The sequence below is a fragment of the Anas acuta genome, chromosome 32, assembly GCF_963932015.1.
Source record: "Anas acuta chromosome 32, bAnaAcu1.1, whole genome shotgun sequence".
NCBI classification, from domain to species: Eukaryota; Metazoa; Chordata; class Aves; order Anseriformes; family Anatidae; genus Anas; species Anas acuta.
Window position 1 is genome coordinate 1460199 of NC_089010.1, and position 26836 is coordinate 1487034.

The 26836-nt window shown below is 60.2% G+C and overlaps 3 protein-coding genes and 1 long non-coding RNA gene across 4 annotated transcripts; 1 reads left to right on the forward strand and 3 right to left on the reverse strand.

Annotated features, from left to right (window-relative positions):
* Nucleotides 1-44: 44 nt before the first annotated feature.
* LOC137846390 (CD209 antigen-like protein C) lies at nucleotides 45-4864 on the reverse strand. The gene is made up of 10 exons (XM_068664309.1): nucleotides 4634-4864; nucleotides 4248-4298; nucleotides 3530-3649; nucleotides 3351-3401; nucleotides 3138-3251; nucleotides 2840-2902; nucleotides 2023-2112; nucleotides 1725-1891; nucleotides 1164-1273; nucleotides 45-798 (listed from the first exon to the last, which is right to left on the reverse strand). Exons 1-10 carry the CDS (start codon nucleotides 4707-4709, stop codon nucleotides 654-656), a joined length of 987 nt encoding a protein of 328 aa, XP_068520410.1. The 5' UTR covers nucleotides 4710-4864; the 3' UTR covers nucleotides 45-653.
* Nucleotides 4865-5390: 526 nt separating this feature from the next.
* On the reverse strand, nucleotides 5391-8986 carry LOC137846391 (C-type lectin domain family 17, member A-like). The gene is made up of 9 exons (XM_068664310.1): nucleotides 8744-8986; nucleotides 8341-8445; nucleotides 8159-8257; nucleotides 7986-8036; nucleotides 7791-7880; nucleotides 7239-7352; nucleotides 6987-7138; nucleotides 6493-6602; nucleotides 5391-6040 (listed from the first exon to the last, which is right to left on the reverse strand). The coding sequence occupies exons 1-9, from the start codon at nucleotides 8841-8843 to the stop codon at nucleotides 5908-5910; spliced, it is 954 nt and encodes a 317-aa protein (XP_068520411.1). The 5' UTR covers nucleotides 8844-8986; the 3' UTR covers nucleotides 5391-5907.
* A 1865-nt stretch (nucleotides 8987-10851) lies between these two features.
* On the forward strand, nucleotides 10852-23840 carry LOC137846393 (EVI5-like protein). Its single transcript, XM_068664313.1, is given in 23 exon segments — nucleotides 10852-11012; nucleotides 14405-14595; nucleotides 15354-15543; nucleotides 15633-15857; nucleotides 16229-16303; nucleotides 16576-16701; nucleotides 16994-17137; nucleotides 17268-17357; nucleotides 17849-17956; nucleotides 18047-18106; nucleotides 18236-18289; nucleotides 18884-18916; nucleotides 19688-19828; nucleotides 20038-20166; nucleotides 20657-20797; nucleotides 21234-21386; nucleotides 21807-21917; nucleotides 21919-21954; nucleotides 22366-22398; nucleotides 22400-22462; nucleotides 22539-22634; nucleotides 23144-23182; nucleotides 23184-23840. Coding segments are annotated over 22 exon segments (2697 nt in total). The 5' UTR covers nucleotides 10852-11012; nucleotides 14405-14446; the 3' UTR covers nucleotides 23685-23840.
* On the reverse strand, nucleotides 23564-26406 carry LOC137846394 (uncharacterized). Its single transcript, XR_011090478.1, has 6 exons — nucleotides 26081-26406; nucleotides 25262-25419; nucleotides 24691-24779; nucleotides 24513-24614; nucleotides 24339-24404; nucleotides 23564-24000 (listed from the first exon to the last, which is right to left on the reverse strand). It is a non-coding gene; the product is annotated as an uncharacterized lncRNA (long non-coding RNA).
* Between the last annotated feature and the right edge of the window lie 430 nt (nucleotides 26407-26836).

Genomic DNA, 26836 nt, shown 5'->3' on the forward strand with positions numbered 1-26836 from the left:
CAGCTGCTTTATTTGTTTAGGGGGTAAAGGACTGAGTGGTGCTATTTCTTTACAAAATATATATATATTTATTGGGTGATAATGTGCTGAATTCAGAAATGTGCAAGTGAGTGAAATTAGGGTTTTGAGAAGAATTCGGGTTGGGGAGGGTTGGATGTGGGGCTAGAGCAGGGCAGAGGTGGGGGCTGGGGGCTGCAGGAAGGGAAGGATAAATGCAGGAAAAAGGATTTAAAAGTGAGGGGGGGTGGAAGGATTTTTCCAGAAATTTTCTTTTCTGAGAGTTAAGCAGAAACCACGATGCAGTACTGGAGCTAGGGTGAAAAAGGAGAAATTCAGCCATGTGGAGAAACGGGACTGGTTTTGTGCCGGTGAGTGGGTTTTTACCTTTCCACAGTGGCTTTTTTTTAACCAAACCCACCCTTTTCTTTTTGGTGTTTTGCGGGTCAGACTCGCAAGGCTCATGGTTGCAGAGATTTCACTGGATTTAGGGATTTGTGCAGGCAAGGAACAGGAGCCTGGAGCCATCAGGGTGAGCCTGGTCCCCCCAGAGCTTTGGGATTTTGTCCAGCTCCTGAGAGTGAAGTTTAAAATGTGTTTTTCTACTTGCATATTGGAAATTGTCCGAAAACAGGGGAAAAAAAAAAATGCTAAAGTCAGCATGTCCAGGACTTTTCACAAATCCAGTGGTTGGAGCGGGAGCAGTGCTCGTTGAACCAGATGCCGCTGGGTCGCATGGTGCCACAGCTGTCCTTGTCCCTGTTGCTGCTGTTGCTGTTCTGGCTCCAAGTGTCCCAGTAGCTGGAGAGAGGGGAAAAGAAGAAAGAAAGGAAAAAAAAAAAAAAAAGAACAAAAAGAGGGAAAGGGAGAAAGAAAAAATAAAAAGAGCGCCACAGTGGCAGAGCTCTCCCAGGAACAGGGGAAATTTTTATTTCAAGGGAAGGAGTCTGCTGAAAAGCTCCATCCTGCACCCCAGAAAATGTTTTTGTTTTGTGTTGTTGTGCCACCAGCAAGAAAAAATCCTCCCATAACAGCATTTTTCCAATGTAAGCCCTTTGTTTTGTGTAAAATTACCTAAACAACCCTATTTCAGTGGCTCAAACTCAGCTTTTTCTCCTCTTGGGACGGTTTTCCAATTTTAGGGAATCCCCGTATGGATTTTTTACCTCACACTTAAAGGTTTGCCATTCATCCAGAACCAGTCGCCTTCCTCCGGTTTATACGTCACTCCCATCCAGTAGACGTTGCTGCTGTTCACGTTGTCCTTCAGGAACTCCTAAAAAGGCAGAATTGGTTACAGCAACCCCCAAAAAAACACAATAATTCTGGGGAGCCCAAAAGTAATATGGGGAATCTCAAAGTTTTTGGTAATCGGTGATATCGTCACCACAACTGAGCAGAATTTTTTGGTAAATAGAAAACAGATTTGGTGCCTTAAAGTAAAATGCAACCACGGTGCTCTGGAAAGGATATTTGGACCCTTTTTGACACATTTTTAGCACTTACTCCTAAAAAGAAATATGACTTTACCCAACTTGGCTTAGCCACCAAGCACTTTCTACTTCAAATTACCGAGCAGATGGACAATTTAAAAAAAAAAAAAAAAAAAAAAAAAGGTTTTGGAGGTCCCCTGTTTGCCAGAGCAGGAATTCCCCTCAGAATAGGGGCTTTGGGCACCGTTCAAGCTGAAAAAATGGCGGTTTTTCACTTGAAAGCATCTGGCCGACCTGCTCCAGATCCGTTTCGATAATGACCAGGTGAGCATCTTGGTCGATGCAGGTCTCCTTCGCAGCCGACCAGCTCATCACCTCCGTCGAGAAGTAGTAGCAGCTCCCCTCGAAGATCTTCCAGCCAGCCAAGCACTGTTTGTTCGGGAGGTTATGGCAGATCAGCGCTGGAAGGACGAGAAACCCCCAAAACGTCTCAAAACCAGCACGGCTCACCCTAATTTTCCAGCCTTTTTGGGCTAAACCCAGGTTTTTCTCCTGGGGCACTGTCACGACAGCGATAGTCCCGGAGCTTTACCTGCGACGTCCTGCAGCTCCTTGTAGTACCTGCGCATCCCGCTCCGCACCCTCATCTGCTCCTGCCGTGCCTCCGACATCTCCTGCAGCACTGGGGAGCGCAGCAGGGTGAGCCCCCCTCTACCCACCCACCCTTTTTCCCCCTCCCCGCTTTGGATTTCCCAAATCTTTGGCTTTTTCTCCCGGGATTTAGTTCATTTCCCCATGCAGAAATGGGCTGTCAAAGCTCCTGCACCACCAGCTGCCTGTTTTGCTGCACGGTTTTCTTTCTGGGTGACATTTTGCCGCAATATCACTCGTAATAACATTTAATTAATCACTCATTTGGCAGCAGTTAAGGAGTTGGCCAATTATATTTGACTTTTGCAGAATTTTCGATAGGATTTACACCCTTCCCGTCCTGTAACAGAGGTAACAGGGTGGATTTCCCCCCCGGCGAGCTCCTAATCCACAGCCAGGGTAACTCCCACGACACCCAGAGGGCTGATTTGCTCCTGTTTGCACCCTTTTTGGGGCTAATTCCATTGGGATTGAGGCCAGAGCTTGGTCAGTGCCCGATTTATGCTGTTACCCCACTGCAGTTCCCCGTGGATCAGTGGGAATCGGAACCAAACCGAAGCTGGTGTTGTTCCACAAAGAGCTGGAGCAGAACCGGGAGCCCCCCTCCTCCCCAAAAGTCATTTTTTTTTTTTTATTCAATTTACACCAAGTAATGAAACGTGGTGCCAGAAAGGACACCAACACCCCAAAATCAGGGTCTCCCAACTCCCGCTGAGCTGGGAGCGTGTCACCGTGGGGCTGAGCATCCAAGGACCTACTGTTAACTTGGGTCTCGGACTGGTTCGACTTCAAGAGCTCCAACTCCGTCGTGATTTCCACTTCTGGAATGGAAACGATGGAAAAAAATGGGATTGGATCATGTCAAGGAACATGCAGTGACCTCGAAATTCACCCAGTTTAAGATTTCTGTGGGCTGAGTGAGGGATTTATTGTGGATTTCCACCTTGTGCTGAAGATGTTATTTTTCATGATGAAAAAGCTTTTTTTTTTTTTTTAGGGTGTTTCACCAAACCAGCTGCCTCCCAGCCCCTCGGGGCCACTTGTGGGGCCACTTACGTTTCACCAAGACCAGCGTGAGGAGCAGCGCCCACGCGACGAAGCTCAGAGCCATCAAGACGTAGAGGACGGCCACCGACGTCTGCCTGGGGCCCCGGCCAGCCTCCGGGTCGGCTGCGGAGATCGGTGCGGGGAAATCAGGGAGGAATCAGGAGAAAAACCCACTCGAGCCCTCTGGTGTCAGCCTAGGTGGGACAAAACGAAGCGACTCACCTGTCCGGGAAGGATTTGGAGACGCCGGTTTCCCCGCCAGGATGTAAACCCCTGTGGAGAGGTAGGAAAGCATCTCTGGAGGGCTTTTTTTTTTTTTTTTAAGGCATTTTAGGGTCAAATCCTGCCCCGCTGAGGCCCTCGACCACACGGGGGATGCAGGGAGAGGAGGAGGGTGCTACCTGTGCCTCCTTTGCTCCTCTGGCTCCGCAGATCTTCATCGGATGCTGGTGGCTTGCGCTCCGACTCCGACACAGACACGTCATCGTAGTCATCCTCATCGGCAAAGCTGTCTGGGGATGCTGCGGGAGAGAAAAATGGGTGAAATTTGTGTTTTTTTCTGGGCAGGAATCCCAGCTGTTAACAATCTGCTCAGTCCTTCGGGAAGCATCAAAAAACACAATTCCCCTCGCAGAGTTAGCTGCAGTTTCGGTAAATCCGCAGGAGCTCCGGCAAGCTTTTTCTCACTAGGTGTGTAATTTAATCATTTTTATGGAGTTTTACGATGTCGCTGCACTCTTTCAGAGCTGGGTCCTCCCCCTGCTCGCAAATCTAAGCGATTCTGCCAAAATCTGAACTCCTCTATGCCAGGAGGGGACAAATTTCAGCTGCGAACTTGCAAACCCTGGCTTTGAGCAGGTGGAGCGATAAATCCCCTCTCGCTTTCTCCAGGGAAGATTTTCAAATTTATTTATTTATTTATTTATTCATTTTTTTAGGCAATTTGGTCTCATCTTATGGAAGGAACCCAATTCAGAGAGAAACACCACGTATAGAGGCGCATTTCACCGAGTGAGCTGAAAATAAAGCCCGGTTCAGCCTTGGGGAGGCACCTCAGGGAGTTCTGCTTTCCACCCGTGCTACAGAAAAAAGCCTGAAAAGGTGAATCTGCTGACTTACCCGGCCTGAAGTCACCCGGGGGTGTCATCTTCCCAGCAACGGAGTAAATTCCTGCCAAAAAAAACGGGGAAGGAAAAGGTGGTTGGGATAACAGGAGGATACCCAAAAACTCTTGTAACACCGTCACCGCTGGTGAGGATGCCGCTGATGCTTTTTGAGCATCTGGCGCGGAGTTTGCGTGTGTGAAATTAGGTGAAAACCTGGAGATTTAGGGACTTTTTCGGCTGAGAGAGGAACCCGTGTGACCCCGCGCATCCCGACGCCTTTCGCCCTGCTCCCTCCACTGGCACTGCCCTCCTGCGCAACCCAACACCTCCCCACCTCACCGGGACCCCTGCTGCCCCCAAAACCACCCAGAATAAAGGTGTTTTCACCCCAATTTTTACCTGCTTGTCTCACCAGCCGCTTGGCAGGGAGCGGCGGGGGGCCCAGCCAGTTGCCGTAGGTCTCTTGCTGGGCCATGCTTGGCCGGGGCGAGCGGCCGCGCAGGCGCCCAGGGGGGAGCTAAAGCCCCCGGCACGCAGCCCGGCACACCCCTCGCCGCCTCCGGCACCCCATTTTGGCCAGCGGCTCGGCCCCAAGGTTTCGGTTCCTCTCCGTGCTGGGCCGGCGGTGGCATGCAAATGGGGGACAAAGCTGCGCCCTCCCCACCCCAAATAAAAGTTTTGTGTTTTTTTTTTTTTTTACAAGGGGAGTAATAGGATCGGTGTTTTAGGGGGCGCCGGGGCTGCAGCAGAACGGTGACACCACCGGCTGTGTGAGGCTGGAAGCGGCTCCTAAAAAGCTGTGGATTTTTGTTTGCTTTTTTTTTTTTTTAGGGGGGTGTGAATAAAACCACCCCGCGCACAACGCGGTCATGGTCGGGGGCGTTGGAGGCCATGCAGGCGAAATCCCAAATCTTCCAGCGGGGCCCATGCCCGCCCCAGGAAGGGGAATCCAGCAGCGAGGCTTTTCGGCAAAACAACCGTCGCGCCTCGCTGCCCACGAGCTGGGGATTTGCATGCGCAGCCCAAAAACACGTTCACACCTCGGCTTTGCCGCTCTCTCTTCCGTTTTTTGTTTTTTTTTTCACCTAAACTCTGGGAATAAGGTGTGCCGTGACCCCCCTCGGGGCCGCTCTGCTCCCGTTGGTTTAGTTTCAAGTTGCAATCAAACGATTTTATTTATTTTTTTTGTCCTGATTAAGTGGCAAGCGATAGGTTGAGCGCGTGGCAGGGAAGCGGCTCACAAAATGTTAAGGAACCCTCCCAAAATTGCCCAAACCCTCCTCTAGCTCGAACCCCATGGCGGCGCTGGGTCCCGGGAGGACGCTCCCCTTTTCGGCCACCTCTTTCCACGCCAGCACCTTCCCCCGCAGAGCGAATCCTGGCTCCTGCTGCTGCTGTTTCGGGGTCCGCAGCCACGCGGCTTCACCGAGAGCCTGAGGAGGGGGAAGGAGCAGAACCCGCAGCAAAACCCACGGCGCGGCGATGCCTCCTGACCCCGCACCCCTCGCTTTTGTTGGTTTTTTTCTCATCTTTTAAGCATTTTTTCCATCTCGCTTTCTCCGCGGTGGGTAATCACGCAGCAGCAAGTCATCCCTCGCCCCGCAGTGCCGCCTTTCCGTCCCACGCCCTCTTTTTTGCTGGTTTTCCCCCTTTTTTCCTTTTTTTGAGGCCCGCTAGCAGCTGCGCTCGCAGATCCAGGCCTCGGCACCGCTGCAGGTGGCGTCGTTCCAGAGGCCGCGGGAGGAGACGGTGGCGCAGTCCTCACCGTGCTGCCCCACGTTGTTGGGCTCGCCTCTCCCCCAAAACCTGTGGGGGGGGGGCAGGCCAGTTTGGGTAGGAAGCTCTCCGTTTGGAAACCGGCTGGTTTTGATGTTTTTTGTGTGTTTTTTTTTAAAGGTTCTACGGAAGGAGCAGCCAGGCAGAGCTCACCCCCTCCCTGCAGCGTCCTCTCCTCTCCTTTTACCGCCTCGAAGCAGCTCTGCCCCCAGGTCAGTGATTTTCCCTTTCCCCCCCCGTTTAGCACCGACCAGCCCTGCTTCCATTTCGGGGCTTTTCCCCCAAATCCTGAGAGCGAGGAGAGTTGTCAGAAACAACCTGTTGGCCAGAAAACCTTTTCCTGTGCCATTTTCACGCTCCGCCAGAGCAGAGCATGGGCGTGGGTTAGTAAGGGTGCAGCGCTCGTTTTTTTGGGGCCAAAAAAGCATTAAAAAGCTGGGCTGGGGGGGCAGTTTGCCCTCCGATGCTGCTGGAAAACATACGAGAGAGAGAGGGAGCGGCCGTCCACCCACTGCCAGTCGCCTTCCTTGTGCATGTCGCTCAGGCCCAGCCAGAACACTCGCGTCTCCATGATGTAATTTGCCAGAAATTTCTGTAAATGGGGGAAAAAAAGGCTTCAGGATGGGAAGGGGGCACCAACGGGGAGCTGCCCTTTGGCTGTCGGCAGCAGTCGGTGACGGTGGGGAGCCCGGCCCTGGCGGGGGACAAGCGCGAGGTGCCACCAGCCTGGCACAAAATCACACCAGTCGTTTTGGGGACAAACCCAATGGATTTGGCCAAGCCACTTCAGAACCACAGGGGAACCTCAGGGCTGGGGAACTCGGAGGCTTTTTCCCAGCTGTGAAGGCTCCAATGGCCCGCGCTGAACCTCCTGCTTTCCGCTTGCTTTGTATAAGCCTAATATTCTAAACGTGTTAATTGTGGGCAGCTATTTTGGTTCTTTTTGGTGCTTTTTTTGTGAAAATCCTCGGCTTACGTTTTCCAGCTCGCTCTTGACGATGGCCAGCTGCCCGCCGAGCCCGGCGCAGGAGTCTTTAGCCTCCATCCAGGGTTTGGCGTCAGTGGAGAAAAGGTAGCAGGTCCTGGCAAACTGCAGCCAGCCGGCGGGACACCTCGTGCAGAGAATTTCTGAGAGAAAACAGGGAAAATAAAACAACAAAAAAAGAGAAGCTGAGGTGGGTGAGTGCGGGGGGATGCCTGTGGGCTCGGCTCAGCCTCTCCCCCTCACCCGAGAGGTTTCGCAGCCCCTCCAGCGCCGTGCTGAGGAGCGTCTCCACGCGGCTCTGCTCCTGCCGCAGCTCCTCCAGCTGCTCCAGCGCCTGCTCCGGCGCCTCCCTTCCCTCTGCCGGGGTGGAAAACGAGAGAAAAAGGTAATTCAGGTTTTGCCAGAAGAAACCCCAAGAAACCCAGTTTCTGTCCAGGTTTCGCCAGAAGAAACCCCAAGAAACCCTGGTTAGGGCCCTTCCCCTTTTCCTTTCCGCCCTGATTTGCGCTGTGGCTTTTGCTGGGTATTTTTCCTGGGTGAGCGGCTGCTCTTTCAGCTTCGCCCATCGAAACCTCAAAGCCCTTTCACTGAATGCCGGGTTTTTTTTGTGTGTGTGTTTATCAACAGGCTGAGAACGAGTTTTTTCCGTTAGCATCGTGCTTCATGAGAGCTCGACCTCACTGAGATCGGCTCCGTGAGCTCCCGGCGCGTCTTAGGAACCTTTAGAGTGTCTGCCCAGTGCTTTGGGCTCAAAGGACTGGATTTAACAATTTTTCACCCAAATCAGGCTCTCACCCAGGGCACGGATGCGCTCTGACAGCTCCTTCCCGCACTCCGTTTTGCACTGTGCCATCTTCCACCGCACGTTCTCCATTTCTTGGGACACTGGAGGGAGGAAAAACGTTGCTTTTGCCCCCACTGCCCACCCCCGGTGTTAAACGCTGGGATTCTGCCTGAATTTCCCCCCAAACCACCTTGCCCTCGGCGTACCGTTTAGAAGCTGGCTCTGAATCACCTGGAGCTCGCCTGAGAGCTGCTTATCTAAGAGGAAGACAAGAGGAGAAGCCTCAAAACAAGCCCGTGGCCATCTCCATCCCGCCAGAAGAGATGATTTTGGTCGGCTTGAAGGGAAAAGCCACCCCCAGAAGCAGCGGGTTTCATACCGAGGGCGTGCTGGACCTGCGAGAGGTTGTGCCAGGCTGTCGTGTGGCTCCTCTCGCCCTGCAGCTGGGCTTGGGCCAGCGCCTCCTGCACCGCCGACACTGGGGAAAGGAGCCGCAGGTTTTGTTCCGTTTGCTGGTCCTTTCCCCCCAAAATCGTGCCCAGTTGCGTGTGCTGTTCTCACCTTTCTGGGTGTTGGTGATGACAAGAGCCACCAAGATCACGAAGCCGAGGGCCAGCAGCAAGTACAGCAGCACCAGGGCTCTCTGCGAGGGCAGGAGGGACAGCGCTGCGGGGGGCAAAAAAAAAAAAAGGTGAGGCAGCCCCAAAACACTCCCTCCCCGGCAAACCTTTTGGAGGAGAGTGCAAAGAGCAGAGATTCCCCTGAGCTCCCTCCTGGGAAGCTCCGCCGCTCCCTTCTCCACACCCAAACCTCTTTTTCTTTTTGATCGCAACCCAACGGAAGAACTCTGAAGCCAAATTCAGCTCTAATTTTGGGAAGAGACCCATGTCGAGACCTGAAAACCTCCGTTTTCTTGTGTTCTAACTCCAGAGCCTCTCCCTTGACCCTGGTGTGGCCCCACTACCTCCTTTGGGTGCTTTCTTCTGCTCTTCTTCCTCCAACAGCATGTCCTTGGTGAGCTCCCAGTTCTCACCAGTGCTCTCGGTGCCATCGTTCTGTGCCATCTCGGGTCCTTTTTCCCTTTGATATCACCTCAATTTTTATGCCGTCGTGAAGACACGTCAGCTTTTCCGGGGGAAGCGAATGTTCATATTTCATAATTCGCATTTCCAAAAATGTGCACACTCAGGAGCTTTTGGAGCAGCCACGGTGCTTGTGTGGCCTCTCGCCACTTCCCCGCTGGTGTTGAGGAGTTCAGCGTCACGCACAGGGAGGTGCTGGCTTTGAAGGGCTCGTGCCTAAACACTGCGGATCGTGCCCAAATCTATCGCTGGTTTGGTTTGGGTTTCGGTGGGAATTCTACTTGCGGGTTTTGCTCGGTGTTTTTGTGGGACTTTCAGCTGTTTTTAACCTGGCGCTGTGAAAATCCTCGTTTTGTTTTGACGGCGACTCCCTCGTTCCTCCTCCTGAAACTTCTTTCGTTGCCCGCAGGGCTTTGAGCCAGGTGGCCCCGGGGCTATTGCAGAAAATGAAAGTTTGAATTTATGAGTAACTTCGCTGTTGACTGATTTTGGCCAAATTTCACAGAGGACTGAGGCACGGGGGAAGAGCAAACACGGCCAAAAAGTGAATGGCCTTCACCCCGGCCCTCCTGCTCAGGGCAAACAGCTTCCTCCTTTTGTCCGATTTCCCCTTTTTTCATCCCGAATTTAGGGGAAGTTGAGGCTGAACTTCCCCCCAGGGTGGCCACTCATTACCCGCAGGGCCCCAGCACTTCATGAGAAGGGACAGGATTGGTTTCGGGCCCAAATGCTGTGAATTTGGCTCACACGTTTTCATCCCCCCCCCCCCCCCCCCAAGCGTGTGATTTGTTTCAGTGACGTGGGAGAAGATTATAAAGGAAAAAAAAAAATCCAGGACAGCACTTTCTAAGAAGAAAGAATCGAAATCAGAAATAATGAGAAAGAATCAAAACCAGAGACAGAAGTCAAGAGTGGACCAAAAACAATCAGCTTCCACACCTAAACGCTCAACAATCCTTCACTCTTTAACCTTTTCTAGGGTTTTTATCTTTAAAGGGATATCGTTATCTTCAGTGTTTTTATTCTATGTGGATTTCCAACCAGTACTGAAGCCAGAGAGGCAGAAAAACCCCTTTACGCTGCCCAAACAAATATTTTAGCACCATTATAATGTCCTCAGGGCCATCTCGTCACCTTTGCGGCACCTTCAGGCCTCAGGCTGTCCCCCCCCCTTGGCAGCCATTTTGTCCCCCCCCCCCGGCAGCCATTTTGTCCCCATCCCTGGGGATTTCAGCACCCCCCAACGTCCCCACCCTCGGATCCCTACAGGGGGGCTCCGATCACACCAAGGCCCCCAGGGCAGCCATTGCCCCCAGCCCCCTCCCACCCCCGGTGCCCCTCCGAGGGCCCCCCCAAGGCCGCTGAGGTAACGGGAGGGGGCGGATCCCTTCGCCTCAGAGCTGCCACTCGCTACTCGACGCCCCATTGGTGGGAGCTTCTGTCCATAACGCTCTTCGGCCAATCAAAGTGGCCGATCCAGCCGCTAAGGCGGGATCAAGCACCTGTGCTGAGAGGAGGGAACACCGCCCTGTGTCCGTGCTCCTCATTGGCTGCCTCGCCTCCGATCGATCAAATCAGCCATCGCTATTGGCTTCAGCCAAAGGGGCGGGGCTTATTGTCCTCTCCTGTCAACCGAGGTGCCACTCCAGGCGAGAGGCTGCATCCCATTGGTCATTCCGCCCATCCATCACCCTCCCCATTTGTGCCTGCCATTCGTCTCCCAGAAAAGCCCACGGGGGGAGGGGGGAGGACCATCTCCTTGAACCTCATTGGCGAAACACCCATCCATCAACACCCCTCCGGCCTCCCCATTGGCTCAGCGGTCAGGAGGCGGGGCCTTTTAACCTAGCCCCCCCCTCTCCGAGGCTCATTCCCGGACCGCCCTCAGCGATTGGCTGCCGGCCCGGGAGTGGGCGGGCAGAGGCGCGAAGGCGGCGCGCTGATTGGCTGGGGGGCGGGGCCGCCTGTCACTCGGTGTCAGGGCGGCGGCGGCGGCGGCGGCGGCTCCCCCATGGCAGCGGCGGGGCCCGCGGCGGCCGCGGCTCCCGCTCGGCTCCAGGCGGCGGCGGCGGCGGCGGCGGCGGCGGCGGGGGGGAGCCGCGGGCCCCCCCCTCGGAGGCAGCCGGCGGTCGCCATGGCAGCGCGGCGCAGGTGGGCGTGGCCACGGGGAAGCCCCGCCCCTTTCTGGGAGGGAGGGGCTCCCCCCTCGGGGGGGGGGGGGGCGCCCCCCTCAGGGGTTGAGGGGGGGGGGGGGGGCAACGAGCACCCCCCTCATGGGGGGGGGGGGGCCTAAAACCCCCTCAAGGTGACGGGGGGGGGCATAAAAGGGACCCCTCGGCTGGGGGGGGGGTGATTGGGGTCGCCCCCCCCCTGCTTTTGGGGTTAATTGGGGTTAATTTGGGGGTTAATTGGTTATTGGGGGCTGCCCCCCCTCATGGGGCTCCCCCTGTTTGATTTCTTTTTTTTTTGGGGGGGGGGGGGGGGGGCTCCAATCTGCCCCCCCCCCACTGCTGTGGGTGTTGGCCCTTCCCTGAAATCAGGTGAATTGGTAAAAAATCGGGTAAAATCGGTAAAAAGCAGAACAATAAAAAAAAAAAAAAGAACAATAAAAAAAGGGGGGGGGGGGCAGCAAGCGGTGCCCCCCCCCCAGGCATTGTTGTGAGCCCCCAAATGGCGCTGGGGGGGGGCTGTTGTCACCCCCCCCCACCCCCCCAGCACCCATGGGTGGGGGTCCCTGTGTGCCCCCCCCCCCGGTGATGAAGATGGAGCATCGGCGGCTTTGTGCCGTCCCCGCCTCTCCTTTTGGGTTCAAACCCAGCGATTTTAGCCACGCCGGGGCGGCTCGGGCTCCAAACTGCAGGGTTTTGCCCCAAAATCCCACCTCTCTTTTTTCTTTTTTATTTTTTTCCCTTTTTTCGCTGCTTTTTGCTCGGTCGGGGGCTTCGCCGGCAGCGTTTAATGCCTGCTGCCACCATGGGGGGGGAAAAAAACACGATTTTGGTGAAAAATCCCTAAAAGACACCAAACCCACGCGGTTTGGGGCTCGTTTCAGACGATTTGGAAGTGCAAAAAGCACCAAAATTGCTGCCTGAGTGGTGTTTTGGGAGGTTTTCACCCCAAAATGCCCCAGGAGGCTGCGGGGGGGTTGCTCTCATTTGGGGTTCGATTCAATTTCCACCAGATTTTGGGTGGGTTTGGGATGCTTTTGACATTGGCGGCGTTTTGGGGGGATTTTAGCTGAAAAAAACGTTCCTGCTTGGTCCGTGCCAGTGGCAAAAAACATGGTTTTTAAACCCATTTTGCCCGTTTTCCTCCTTTTCCCTCCACCCGCGGCTGCTGGTGATGCTTGCGAACGTCCCGCTGAAATATTTGGAATCGATTCTTTTTCCTCACCCGGCTCCTTTTATGAATTAAAAACCGTTTTTTTCTGGCAAATGAGTGAATTTTGGATAGTTTTGTGTTTGGCTGCGACGAAAACGCTGCTTTGGGGAACTTTGGAGCCGAAAAAAAACGTCGGAGATGCTGCAAAAACACGGCGAAAATGGGGTGAAAAAGGTGCAAATTGGCACCGAGAGATGCTGCAAATAAAAACAGGCGGAAAAGGCACAAAAGCGGTGTGGAAGAGGCCCAAAACAGGGCGGAAAAGGCCCAAAACGGCGCAGAAAAGGTACAAAGCTGCGAAAAGGGCCCCAAAAAGCTGCAAATTTGGCAGATTTTCAGTGAAAGGGTGGAAATTTTCACGTTTTCCTTCAGAAGTGGCCCGGGCTCAAGGTCAGTGCCTCGACGTCGTGCTGAAAATGGGCGTTTCTGCAGCGTTTTGGGGTCATCCAAGCCCCTTTTGGGGCTGGTTTCCTCAAATTGGTGCCTGGCTGGCCCCGTGGTGTTTCTGGGGCCGTTTTCACCGTTTTCCCCCCAGTTTTCTTAGGGCCTTTGGTAACCCCTTGGCCAGATCGCTGCTGAGGTCCTTGTCCCCCAGCCCGAGGGGAATTTGGGGTAGATGCTTTGAAAAGCTGCCCCACGGTGCCTCCATCCACAGAGAGGTGTGCCTTTTTTCCTCCAAATTCAAGCATTTTCAGCAAATTTGGGTCCCTGTCACCCCGGAACAAGTGGTTTCTCATCCCAGAGGCTGCTCCCACTGCCAAGAGGCACCCCGGAACGCCCCAAAGAACGGGGGCTGCCAGCTCCTTCCCTCCCCACCACAAAACCACCCAAAACCGCCAGGATTTCACCCAAAAAATCAGGTTGAAGAGCGGGAGCTCCCCTTTTCCACCCGTTTTGGTCTCATAACCTCCACTGCCGTCCTCATGCCTCGCTTTTGAGCTGATCTCGTGCATTTTGCGTGTTTCCTTCTTGATTTTTTTTAATCCCCTCACCAGAGCAGAGCTATTTTTTTTCCCTAAAAAGCCATTTCAGGACGTTTTCGCAGCCCGTTGGACCCCGGCTTGGTCGTTAACGTGGAGTTTTGCAGCCGAGACCTCGGAAATATTAATTCCCCAAAACGAATTAACGGGGCTGGATGCGCCCTTACCTGCCACGTGCAGCTGAATTAGGCACAATTGAGGCTTTTTCCTCCTCCCCAGCCCTTAAAAAAATGGGAAAATTTCCTGCTTATTGAGCAAATCCACCCGAGCCCGTTAACCATTGACCTGGTTCTCGCCCCGAAGCGCCTCTGTTAAATTTTGCTGCTTTTTGGAAACCATTAACCAAACCGTGCAGGATTTGCCTCGGTCGCGGTACAGCTGCGCCTCCACGCTGCTCTCCTCCAAGCTCATTTTGGGCCCTTTTTTCCCCCCCAAAAAAAATGGGAAGGAAACGCAGCTTTTTGGTTAAATCCCTTGTGATTTTATAACTTGAGCTGCACAGAGCAAATTGAGGCCAGATCAGGTAAATCGGGCGTTTCCTAGCCACGGCGCTTCCTTTTTTCTCCCTGCTTTCTTGATCCCCTCCAAACCCAGGATCACTCTGCTGATCTTCAGCAGCAGTTTTCACCAAAAAGCATGTTTTCAGCCCCAAAAAAACAACCTGCAGCTTCCCACCCTGTTTCCACCAGTCCCTGCTGTGCCCAAACTGGGACTTTTTCCTCTCCAGGGAGGGTTTTTTTTCCCTAAAACCCTGCCGGAATGGGCAAACCGTGCAGCGTCAGCACCCAAAGCAAATCCTCAGCGGGGGCAGTGCTCTGGAAATCCTCTCTTCTCACAATAAGCCCCAAATGGGGGTACTTTGGGCCAAAATGGGGGTCGATTGGCCCAAAATGGGGGTACGCTGTGCAAAATTCCAGTTTTTAGCCTCGTTTTCATGTAGCTAATTTACAGCAAACACGGGGCGATGCGCTTGGACCTGGCTCGACGTGAAACCAGGCTTTTTTGGCAGGGAATTCACCGAATCTCCGCTGGCTGCAAACTGAGCCATGCCCACACCACGGCTTAGCTAAAACCGGGCTTTTTGGAAGAAATTTGCAGCAGCACCCGGAGGTTTGAAGGAGAAAAGCTCACGGAGCCGGAGAGGGGGTCCCCGTCCCACTGACGTTGTCGTTTGGCTTCCAGGTGAGACCCCAAAGCCCCCGGGGGGTTCGGAGCCCCGCCGCGATGGCCTCGCCGGCCGTCAGCCCCGACTCGTCGTCGCACGAAGCCCTCTCCTCCGTCAACTCGGCCCCGGCCTGCTCGCCCACCTCCGACTCGGAGAACCTCAGCCCCGACGAGCTGGAGCTGCTGGCCAAGCTGGAGGAGCAGAACCGGTGAGCCCCGGCTTAAAACGGCCTTTTTTGGGGGATTTCCCCCAAAATCCAACGGCGACGCCCTTCTCCCAAGCCTCAGTCGAAGCAAGGTGAAAATGCTCCAGTTGGGTTTTTTTTTTTGTGGTCCACGTTCGGTTTTTTCTTTGACAGCAGCAGGGTTTGATCGCTCAGGTGGGTCCCGTGGCAGGAGGTGGCTGTTTGGGACTCATCGATAAGAAACGCACCCACTTTGCTCGTTTTTTTACCCGATTGATGGGAAGCGAGCCCCGAGGCTCCCTTCGCGGAAGGACCGGGCGAAAAGCTCTGCAGTAAAGCAGTGTTGTGCCCCAAAACGCCAGCTCTGAAATGCAAATTCCCTCGCAAAGCCATTTCTAGGCAACATTTCCCACAAAAAAACCCCGCTGCGATCCCATTACTGAGCAAAGGCGTTACAGAAACCAGCCCTGGGCAGCTGTCAGCAGCTGGCTGGGGAAAATCGCCCATCTGGGTGCCATTTGGGAAGGGTTTGGGGGAATGTCTCTTCCCCTGGGACAGTTTGGGGGGAGTATCTCATCTTTTGGGGTATTGGGGGGGGACAGTTCCACCTTCAGAGCGGTTTTGGGGAGAATATGTTTTCTTTTGGGGTGTTTGGGGGGGAATTTCTCCTCCTTTAGGGTGTTTTTGGGGGGAGTATGTCCTCTTTTGGGGGGCATATCTCCTGTTTGGGGGCTCTCTCCTCCTTTTGGGGCTTTTTTTGGGAGCTAACTCCGTCTCTGCAGGCTGCTGGAGGCCGACTCCAAGTCGATGCGCTCCATGAACGGCTCGCGAAGGAACAGCGGCTCCTCCTTGGTCTCCAGCTCCTCGGCCTCCTCCAACCTCAGCCACCTGGAGGAGGACACCTGGATCCTCTGGGGCCGCATCGTCAACGAGTGGGACGAGTGGCGGAAGAAGAAGGAGAAGCTGCTCAAGGTGCGGGGTGGGGGCGGCTCCTTGCTTTCGCTCGATTCCGAGCCGACGGAAAGCCGATTTCTCAGGTTTTTCACCCCGTTTCTCCCCAGGAGCTCATCCGCAAAGGGATCCCCCACCACTTCCGCGCCATCGTCTGGCAGCTGCTGTGCAGTGCCACCGACATGCCCGTCAAAAACCAGTACTCGGAGCTGCTCAAGATGTCCTCGCCCTGCGAGAAGCTGATCCGCCGCGACATCGCCCGCACCTACCCCGAGCACGAGTTCTTCAAGGGCCAGGACAGCCTGGGCCAGGAGGTGCTCTTCAACGTCATGAAGGTAACGTCTCCCCCGGCACCGCCGCGTTTTGGGGTTTGGGGAGCTGGTTTTGGTGGCGAGGAGTTGTGCTGGGCTTTGGTTCCCACCACCAGCTCCCGACACCGCTGCTTGGCGCGGCGTAACCGAACCTTCAGCCCCAGAGCTCCTTACTCCTGGAGTTCTGAGTCGATCAGGAAAGGGATAGTTGAGTTTTTTGGGGTCAAAACGGAGCTTTGCAGCGATGTCATGCGCACAAGCTGAATAAAAAGCTCTTTCCTACACCATGGCCAAATCCTCCCTCCACTGCCACACGCCTGCAGCGAGCAGGGACGGTGCCTCAGCCCATCCCCCAGCTCACACCTCTGTTTCTTTCGATTTTGGGACTTTTCCAGGCTTATTCGCTGGTGGACCGGGAGGTCGGATACTGCCAAGGCAGCGCCTTCATCGTGGGACTGCTGCTCATGCAGGTTTGTGGCGGGCCCTGGGGTTTTTAACGCCCTCTGGGGGGTGGCAGGAGGGGGATGAGAAACGGGAGCCTTCTTCTTCGTTTTCAGGAGCAAAATGGGCTCGTTCCCCCTACCCCCCGCTCCCCCTGGGTTTAAAATCCCCCCGTTCACGTTCCCATTCAGCCGGGGCTGGCTCCCAACGTGTCCCATCCCATCCCCTGAGGGCAGGAGGCTCCGTTCTGGAGCTGCTGGCAGGTGTTTAAGGGGGGATTTGTGTCCACACGGGTCTCCAGATGCCCGAGGAGGAGGCCTTCTGCGTGTTCGTCAGGCTGATGCAGGAGTACCGCCTGCGGGAGCTCTTCAAACCCAGCATGGCCGAGCTGGGGCTCTGCATCTACCAGTTCGAGTACATGCTGCAGGTAAGCACGGCCCCCGGAACGCTCGGGGTGGCAGGAGCCTGAGGGTGGATCGGGGGGACGAGGACCGGGAGAGGTGGGAGAGAGGTGAGAGGCTTGGGAGGTGCTGGAAAGAAAATAAATCCTCCCCTGGAGGTCACCCAGAGATCCTGGGGGCACCCCAGGGACCCTCCACGATTCCTCGGGGGGAGCATCCCCGGGGACCTCCCCGAGGGCCCGTCCGTGCCAAAAAGCCACGAAGGACCCCTGAAATCGGCCCCCGGGCCCCGTTTTCGTTCCCGTTTCCCCCCCGCAGGAGCAGCTGCCGGAGCTGAACATCCACTTTCGGTCGCAGAGCTTCCTCACCTCCATGTACGCCTCGTCCTGGTTCCTCACCCTCTTCCTCACCACCTTCCCCCTGCCCGTGGCCACGCGCGTCTTCGACATCTTCATGTACGAGGTAACGGGGCCGCGGCAAACGCCTGCAGCACCAAGAGGGGGGGAAATGCTCTCCCTGCGGGGCGTTTCGGGGAGAAACCCCAAACCCCTCGGGGGCAGGGGGGGGCGAAAGGTGACGGCCATCCCCGCAGGGGCTGGAGATCGTCTTCCGCGTGGGGATGGCTCTGCTGCAGTTCAACCAGGCCGAGCTCGTCCAGCTGGACATGGAGGGCATGTCCCAGGTACGTGCTGCTGCCTTTTGGGGCAAATTTATCCCACAGGCTGTGTTTTGGGGTGAATTTGTCCAACAGGGCGTATCTGGGGGGGTTGGATTTGTCCAATGTCCAATTTTGTCCATTTTTGTGGCACAGGATGTGTTTTGGGGCACGTTTATGAAACACAACATGTTTGGGGGCATGTTTTGGGGTAGATTTACTCACCAGGTTGTATTTTGGGGCCAGTTTCCCCATCAGGCCATAGTTTGGGGTCAGCTCCCGCAGGAGGCCACATCTCAGGGGTGATTCACCTGATGGGCTGCGTTTTGAAGCAAATTCCTGTCCGACGGGACACGTTTGGGGGCAGATTTGGTGGGCGTTTTGACGGGAGGTGGCTGGGGGCTGTGTTTTGGGACCGCTCGACGTGCCGGGCTGCTTTTGGGGCCGTGTTTTGGGGCGCTCGATGAAACCAGGGCTGCGTTTTGGGGCCGTGGCTTCAGCCCAGGCTGTGCCCGCAGTACTTCCAGAAGGTGATCCCACACCAGTTCGACAGCTGCCCCGACAAGCTCATCCTCAGGGCCTTCCAGGTCAAGTACAACCCCAAGAAGATGAAGAGGTGAGGACGGGCTCCTGCCCCCTGGGACACCCCCCCGGGACGCACGGGCGGGTGCCTGGCCCCGGCCCCGTGTCCCAGCCCGGCCCCGTGTCCCCCGCAGGCTGGAGAAGAGTACGCTGCCATCAAGAACAAGGAGATGGAGGAGCAAATCGAGATCAAGGTGAGCTGGGGTCATGCAGCGGCAGCCTGGGGCCACGTGAGCCCTGGGGACATCAGCACCCCCCCTGGGGACATCAGCACCCCCCCGGGACTGATTCTTCCCCAATTTTTTCCCCGATTTCTTCCCCAGCGCCTCCGCACCGAGAACCGCCTGCTGAAGCAGCGCATCGAAACCCTGGAGAAGGTGAGCCCCACGGCTGGCACCCCGAAACCTCCTGGGGGCACCCAGCACCTCCTGGGGGCACCCAAAATCTCCAGGAGGCCCCCAAAATCTCCTGGGGGCCCCCAGAACCTCCTGGGGGTACCCAATACCAACCTGGAACCCCCCAAAAACCACCCTGGAGCACCCCAAAACACCCTGGAGCACCCGAAACCCACACTTAGGCTGCCATCCAGATACCCAGCACCCTTGGGTGCAACCCCACGACCTCCAGCAGACCCTTACAGGGCTGCGCCCCCAAAATCTCCCCCTCTCAGCATCATTTTTGGGAAAAAAGAACAAAAAAAGCAAACCACATCCAGCAGGCGCCTTCCTCCTCGATGTTCCAAGCGGGTTCTCCCTCCAGGAGGTGGAAAACGCTCCAGTTTAGGGCAAAACCCGGCGGTTGCCCTATTTCCCCACCCCCACCCCGTACCCAAAAGAGCTAAAATCCTCAGAAAACGCCCCAAAACGGGAAGGTGCCGGGTGTCTCTGCTGCACGGCTTCTCTCGCTGCCTCTGTCTGCGTTTATCTCGTTACCTGTCTCCTTTCTCTCTCTTCCTCCGCCGGCGGCCGCAGGAGAGCGCGGCTCTCGCCGACAGGCTCATCCAGGTAGCGTCCCCAAAAATGGCTCTTTTTGCCCCTTTTCCGCTGCGTTTTAACCCTTTTCTCCCCGCCTCTTTGCTTCCCAGCCTCCGGCTCGCTCGGTCGGGGAGGTTTGCCTGCTTTTCCGGAGGCTCCCGCGCACCTTCCCCGCTTTGGAAGGGGGGGGGAAGGAGGAGCGGTGGGGTTTGGGGTTGGCAAATTTGGGGTTTTGGGCCCATTTGGGGGCTCGACATAAAGCGGGGGGCAGTGCGGCGGTGCTTGGGGAGGGTTTGGGGTAAAAAGCTGCCGTTTTGGTGAGTTTGAAGAAAACTGGTGGGTCTGGGGCGCGAGGTCAGCACTGGGTGCAGGTGGTAGGGGGCAGGATGACCCTGGAGGTCCTCGTGGGGCTGCTGTCACCTCAGTGCCACCTCTTTGTCCCCAGCGTCCCCTGCTGTAGGGCTGGTATCACCCACCAGGGTGTCACCCCTTTGTCCTCAGTGCCACCCCATGGGGCTGGTGTCACCCCCTTATCCCCAGCGTCACCCGTTTTGGGGCTAGTGTCCCCAAATCGAGGCTGGTATCCCCAGAATGGGGCTGGTGTCCCCAGAATTGGGTGTCACCTTGTCCCCCATGCCTTGCTCTTGTCCCCAGCCTCAGGACCGTCCCCCCCTTGCCCCCCCCACCCCCCTCATCTCCCCTCCACGGGCGCCACTGACCCGACAGGGGGAGGGGGACGGGGCTCGGTGTCCCCACACTCCCAGGAGGTGACCCGTCCCCCCCCCCCGTGCTGTCCCCAAGGGCCAGGTGACGCGGGCGCAGGAGGCGGAGGAGAACTACATCATCAAGCGGGAGCTGGCGGTGGTGAAGCAGCGCTGCTCCTCCGCCACCGAGAACCTGCAGCGCGCCCAGAGCACCATCCGCCAGCTGCAGGACCAGCAGGTCGGGGTCCCCAAACGTCCCCAAGTGTCCCCGAGCCTCCCCGGGTGTCCCCAAGCATCCCCAAGCCTCCCCGGGTGTCCCCGAGCATCCCCAAACATCCCCGGGTGTCCCCGAGCCTCCCCGGGTGTCCCCCTTCGTCCCCAGCCCCCGTCTCGGCGGTGTCACCGGGCAGGGGGCACCCACGGGTGACGCCTCGGGGCCGGTGGCAGGGGAACCCGCGGTTCAGCGAGGAGTTTGTCACCCACCTGGAGACGGAGCTGGAGCAGTCGCGGCTGCGGGAGAGCGAGACGCTCGGCGCCCTGAAGGAGATGCAGGACAAAGTGCTCGACATGGAGAAGGTGGGGGGGGGCTCGGGGCGGGGGACCCTGGGGTTGGGGACAGCCGTATGGGATCTCCGGGCTGGGGACAGCCACATAAAGGACCCTGGGGTTGGGGACAGCCACACAAAGGACCTTGGGGACAGCCACATGAAGGACCTTGGGGTTGGGGACAGCCCCGTGAAGGTCCTTGGGGACTGTCCCGTGATGGTCCCCGGGCTGGGGACAATCCCTGAGTGGCCTTGAGGATGGGGAGTGTCATACGGGTGGCTCTGGGGACAGGGATTGTCCCACGAGGGGTCTCGGGGATGGGGACAAAGACACGAGCAGCTATGGGGGCTCCTGGACCTGCTGTCCCGGTGCCACACGAGTGTCCCCAGGTGTCCCCCATGTCCCCGTCCCCACATCAGCTCCCACCGGCACCCCACGAGCATCCATCCCCACCTCCCCCCAAGCCCCCCAGCACCCCTGCCCCCGGGACGTCCCCCCCGATGTCCCCGTGTCCCCGCAGAGGAGCAGCCTCCTGCCGGACGAGGACAACGTGGTGAGGCTGCAGGAGGAGCTGCAGGCGCTGGCGCTGCGCGAGGCCGAGGCCGTCAAGTCCCTGACGGAGCTGCAGCAGCAGGTGAAGGACCTCAGTGACAGCTGGCAGGTGAGGCCACCCCCGTGTGTCCCCCCCCGGCCACCCCGTGTCCCTCGTCCCAGTGCCTGGGGCCCCTCCTGGCCACCTGCGGCCACTTTGTGGCCACCTGGGGCCTTCACCATGATGCCTGGGTCCCCTTTTGGCCACTTGGGTCCCTTGTCCCAACCCCTTGTCCCCCCCCCGGCCATCTGGGTCCCCTCGCAGACACCCAAATCCCCTTGTCCCACCACCTGGACCCCTTGTCCCAGTGCCTGGGTCCCCTTTTGGCCACCTGGGTCCCTTGTCCCAACCCCTTGTCCCCTCCTGGCCACCCCAATCCCCTTGTCCCACCACCTGGACCCCTTGTCCCAACACCCCGGCCACCAGGGTCCCCCCCCGGCCACCTGGGTCCCCTCCTGGCCACCCGACCCCCCCAGTCCCAACACCCCGTCCCCTCTGGGTGCAGGCGGGCCGTGCGGGGGGGCGCTGGAAGGAGTCCCCGCGGCGCAGCAACGCCAACGCGCTGCAGGACGCGGTGCTGGCCGCACGCCTGCGCGAGGCACAGGCCCAGGCTGAGCTGCGGGCGCTGCGGCAGCGGGTGCTGCAGCTGGAGACACAGGTGGGTGTGAACTGGGCATACTGGGGCCACTGGTGCTGAACTGGGCATACTGGGGCCGTGGGTGCTGGGGCTGTGGGTGCTAAACTAGGGGTCCTGGGGGTGTTGAGGCCATAGGTGCTGAACTGGGGGTACTGGGGTTGTTGGAGCCATGGGTGCTGGGGCTGTGGGTGCCAAACTGGGGATACTGGGGCTCTGGGTGCTGGGGCTATGGGTGATGTACTGGGGGTGCTGGGGCCTTGGGTGCTGGCGCCACGGGTGCTGACCTGGAGACACCGGTCCCATGGGTGCTGAGCTGGTGTCCCTGGGAGCCGGGGGCACGGTGCTGGGCCATGTGGGGGTGCCGGGCCACCTGGGGGTGCCGTGGCCGAGGAGGGGAGGTGACAGGGTGACAGAGCTGTGTCCCCCCCCCCTCCTTGGCAGGGCCAGATCCAGCGCACGGTGCTGGGCCGCGCCGAGCAGACGTGCGCGGGGCTGCGGGAGCAGCTGCGGCTGGCGGCCGCGCAGAGCAAGGGGCTGCAGGCGCAGCTCAGTTGAGAGCCCACCGCAAGCACGCCGAGGCCAGTGCAAGGTGGACACCCGGGGGGACTTGGGGACACCCGGGGGGACTTGGGGACACTCGGGGGGACTTGGGGGGATTTGGGACGCTCAGGGATACTTGGGGACACTTGGGGACGCTCAGGGGCACCCACCCGTCCCCTGCCCTGGGGTCCCATCTCCATCAGCCATGGGGTGACACGGTGACATAGTGACACGGTGACACAGTGCCGTGGTGACACAGTGCCATGGTGACACAGTGACATGGTGACGTGGTGCTGGGGTGACACAATGACAGGGTGACAGGATGATGCAGTGACATGGGGACACGTGACGTGGTGACAGGGTGACACAGTGATGGGGTGACACGGTGCCATGGTGCCATGGTGTCACGGTGCCATGGTGCCATGGTGACACGGTGACACGGTGCCACATGTGTCCCCAGAGCAAGGAGGAGGTGATGGCCGTGCGGCTGCGCCGAGGCCGACAGCATGGCCGCCCTGGCTGAGATGCGGCAGCGCGTGGCCGAGCTGGAGATCCAGGTGGGTGACACCGGGGGGACACCTTGGGGACACCGGGGGGACAGGGGGGCACCCGCTGACCCGCGCGCACCCGCAGAGGGAGGAGGGGATGCTCCAGGGGCAGCTCAACCACTCGGACGCGGCGCAGTACATCCGGCAGCTCAAGGACCACATCGACGAGCTCAAGGCCGAGGTAAGGCACCCATGGGTGCTGGGGGGGGGGTGTGTGCAGCACCCATGGGTGCTGAGAACCCTATATCCTGCACCCATGGGTGCTGGGGAGGGGTGTGCAGCACCCATGGGTGCTGGGATTGCCCTGCCCCGCACCCACGGGTGCTGTGTGCCCCACGTCCCGGGGCTGTCACCCTCGGGTTGCCTCGGGGCCCCCCTCCTGCCCCCCCGGCCTGTCCCGTCCCCGTGCGGGTGCTGCCGTCGGCGACGTCCCCGCAGGGACAGCTGGTGACAATGGCCCTCCCTGTGCCACCCCCCCCCTTCTCTGCTGGCCCCTGCCTTGGCCCTTGGCCCTGTCCCATTGTCCCTGTCCCCTCTGTCCCCATATCCCCATCCCCTTGTCCCCCTGTCCCCATGTCCCCGTCCCCTTGTCCCCGTGTCCCCTTGTTTCCCTTGTTCCTTTGTCCCCGTCCCCTTATCCCCCTGTCCCCATCCCCCTGTCCCCATCCCCCTGTCCCCGTGTCCCCGCAGATCCGGCTGCTGCGGGGCCCGCTGGCGTTCGGGGCGGTGGGGGCTGTGCCGGCGGCTGGGGGACGAGGACTCGCTGGGCTCCTCGGACGAGGAGCTGCCCCCCCCCTTCGCGCTGCCCCGCGGGGACCTCGGGGACCTCGGGGGACATGGGGGACAGCAGCGACAGCGACGCCGAGGGGGCCCCCCCCGGCACCCTGAGCTGCGCCGGGAACCTCGGGGACCCGCTGGGGACACTGCGGGGGGGGCTTCGGGGACACCGCAGGCGCCCCCGACCCTTGGGGACAAAGAGGGGACAAAGAGGGGGACCGCCAGCCCCGGGGCACCCAGGGGACGTGCGGGGACACCCCGGGGACCCACAGCACCCAGGGGACACCCCGGGGACACCCACGGGCCCTATGGCACCCAGGGGACACAGAGGGACACTTGGGGACATCGGGGGCACCCAGGGGACATGGGGGGGGGCACTTGGGGACACCCACAGCACCCAGGGGACTCTTGGGGACACCCAGGGGACACCGAGGACCCCCCGGCATGGCCCTGATCCTGCCCTCCCCCTTGTGTCCCCCCCCCATTTGGACCCCATGGAAAAAGAACCGAGAGGTGCTGGGGGCCCCGAAACCCTGCGGAGTTGCCCCAAAATGTTGTGCCCCCCCCCCCAAAAAAAAAAAGAAAAAAAAAAAGGAAACAAAAAACCACATTTGGGCTGCCTCAGGAGTGTTCTTGGATCCCAAAAGCGCCTTTATTTGGGGAGGCTGCGGGGGGAGGGGGAGGGACACATTTTGGGGAGGGGGTCCCAGGCTCAGGGGGCTCCTGGGGGGGGCCCCAACTGGAGGCAGCTTCAGGTCGGTGGTCCTGAGCTGGGGGGGGGACACCAGTGTGCTCCCAGTGCCCCCCAGTATCCTCCCAGTGCCCCCATTCACTGGTTCTGCCCCCCCCCAGTCTCTTCCCAGTACTCCCAGTACACCGTGCCCCCCCCCCTTGTTTCCAGTGCCCGGTATTGGCAGTCAACCCCCCCCCCCAGTGACCCCCAGTGCTCCCAGTTGTCCCCAGTATTACCAGTTACCCCCCCAGCTCCTTCCCGGTGCTCCCCCCAGTGTCCCCAGTACCAGTTACCCCCCCAGCGTGCCCCCCCGGCTCTCCCACTTCCCTCCCAGTCCCCCCCCCATCCTTCCAGTGCTCCCAGTCCCCCCAGTACCTGCCCCCCCCCACGCTGGGGGGCCGTGCTGGAGCCGGGGGGGGGTGGGGGGGGGGCGTCGGGCAGCTGAGGGTAGAAATGGGGGGGGGCAGGTTGGGGATGGAGGATTTTTTTTTTGGGGGGGGGGTGGATTTGGGGGGGGGATCGGATTTTGGAGGGGGGGGGGGGCCTCACCTGTGCGGCCGTGGACGAGCCAGAGCCCCCCCCGCCAGCGCCGCCCCACCACGAAGGCACCGAAGGAGACGGCGGCCACGGCCCCGGGGGGCACGGACGGGGCTGGGGGGGGAAAGAGTTAATCGGGGGGGGGGCTGAGAACCCCCCCCCCCCCAAAAAAAAAAAAAACAGCACTCACCTGCGGGGGGCGGCCTGGGCTGAGCCGCAGGGGGGGGCTGGGGGCGGCGCAGGAGGGGGGGGGGGGCGGGAAAGGCCCCGGGGGGGCACCTGGGGGGGGGCAAGGGGGTTAGTGGGGGGGGGCTCGAGGGGGAGGGGTCCCGGGAGGGGGTTATTGGGGAGGGGTCCATTCGGGGGGGGATCTTTGGGGGTGGGTTACTGGGGGGGTCCTGTTATGGGGGGGTCTATTGGGGGAGGGGGGGGCACTTTAGGGGGGAGGTTGGGATGGGGGGGTCCCGGGGGGCTGAATGGGGGGGGGGGTCCCGTTAGGGGGGGGGTGGTATTGGGGAGGGCCGGGGGGGGCAGGGGGGCTTAATGGGGGGGGTCCCGGTGAGGGGGTGTTACTGGGGGGGAGTTCCCGGGGGGGGGTCCCATTGTGGGAGGGGTCACTGGGGGGTTCCTGGGGGGGGGGTCCCAATTGGGGGGGAGTCCCGGGGGGGGGTCCCATTGGGGGGGGGGGGTCACTGGGGGGGTCCCAACTTGGGGGGGGGTCCCGGGGGGGAGCACTGGGGGGGTCCGGGGGGGGTTCGCACCGGGGGGGGCGGTGCCGGCGGCTCCGAGCGTGACCACGATCGGGCGGCTCACGGTGCGCAGCGCGCGCGAGGGGGCGGGGCCGGGGCGGGGCCGGGGGGCGGGGGCCTGACCCCGAGGCTCCGCCCCCTCGGCGGGGGGGGCACGGATCCGCGCGGCACTGCCGGGACACGGCGGGGGGCGGGGGGGCTGCCGGCACCGCCCCCCCGCAGCGGGACCCCCCCGGTCCCATTTAAATCCCATCCCAACTCCCGCTGCCCCCCCTCAGTTCCCGTGCCCCCCCCCGTGCCCCTCTGCCCCCCCCCGGTCCCTGGTGCCCCCCGGTGCCCCCCCCGTTACGGTGCCCCCCCCCCCCCCCCCCCGGTCCCAGTAACCCAGTAACACCCCCCATTCCCGGTGCCCCCCCCGGTCCCGGTGCCCCCCCATTCCCGGTCCCCCCCCATTCCCGGTGCCCCCCCCCCCCGGTCCCGGTGCCCCCCCCCATTCCCGGTGCCCCCCCCATTCCCGGTCCCCCCCCATTCCCGGTGCCCCCCCCCCCCCGGTCCCGGTGCCCCCCCCCATTCCCGGTGCCCCCCCCATTCCCGGTCCCCCCCCCATTCCCGGTGCCCCCCCCCGGTCCCGGTGCCCCCCCCATTCCCGGTGCCCCCCCCATTCCCGGTCCCCCCCCATTCCCGGTGCCCCCCCCCCCCCGGTCCCGGTGCCCCCCCCCATTCTCGGTGCCCCCCAATCCCGGTGCCCACCCCGGTCCCGGTCCCCCCCCCCATTCCCGGTGACCCCCCCATTCCCGGTGCCCCCCCCCATTCCCGGTGCCCCCCCCGTACCGCGGGCAGCCCGGTCCCGGCGGCCCCGGCGGCCCCGGTGCGGCAGAGGCGGAGGCGGCAGTGGAGGAACTGCAGGGGCTCGGCGAAGCGGGGGGGGAGCGGAACGAGAGCAGCAGCCGCCGCCGGGACCCCCCCCCCGCCACCGGGCCCCCCCCCCCCGGCCGCCCCCCCGCAGCCCCCCCGCAGCACCACCAGGGGCCGAGGGCGGCCCCGGGACCCCCCCCGGGGGCTGAGCGCGGAGACACCGAACAGCGGCGGAGAGAGAAGCCGAGCCCGGGGGGGGCGCGGACAGGGAGATCTGGGGGGGCACCGGGGGGGTCAATGGAGGGGGTGTCAATGGGGGGGGAATTGGGGGGGGGGGGTCAATGGGGGGGGTGTTACCGGGGGGGTTACTGGAGGGAGGGACACTGGGGGGGGGGGGTCACTGGGGGGGCAGTTACCGGGGAGGGGGCACTGGGGGGGGGGTACCGGGGGGGGCACCGGGAAGGGGGGGTAACGGGGGGGAGGAGCATTGGGGGGGGCACCGGGGAGGGGGCACCGAAGGGCGTTATGGGGGGGGGCACCGGGGGGGTCACTGGGAGGGGGGGGGCCCTGGGGGGGGTTCCGCGGTCTCCCCAAAATATGGGGGGGGGCAGGAGGGACCCCGACATAGGGGAGGGCACGGGGGGGGACCACGGAATCGGGGGGGGCTGGGATCGGGGGGAGGGGTCAGAACCCAGGGGCACGCCCCCCCCAGCCCCCCCCCGCCCCCCCCAC

Excerpts from the sequence above, each read along its gene's own strand:
- LOC137846390 (XM_068664309.1), bottom strand. The coding sequence starts at position 4,709 with ATGGCCCAGCAAGAGACCTACGGCAACTGGCTGGGCCCCCCGCCGCTC. Across the intron at positions 3,402-3,529 it reads GAGGAGCAAAGGAGGCACAG|GGGTTTACATCCTGGCGGGG; the intron begins GTAGCACCCTCC and ends ACCTCTCCACAG. Across the intron at positions 3,252-3,350 it reads TCCAAATCCTTCCCGGACAG|CCGACCCGGAGGCTGGCCGG; the intron begins GTGAGTCGCTTC and ends CGATCTCCGCAG.
- LOC137846391 (XM_068664310.1), bottom strand. The coding sequence starts at position 8,843 with ATGGCACAGAACGATGGCACCGAGAGCACTGGTGAGAACTGGGAGCTC. Across the intron at positions 7,881-7,985 it reads TCAGAGCCAGCTTCTAAACG|TGTCCCAAGAAATGGAGAAC; the intron begins GTACGCCGAGGG and ends TCCTCCCTCCAG. Across the intron at positions 7,139-7,238 it reads GGGGCTGCGAAACCTCTCGG|AAATTCTCTGCACGAGGTGT; the intron begins GTGAGGGGGAGA and ends GTTTTCTCTCAG.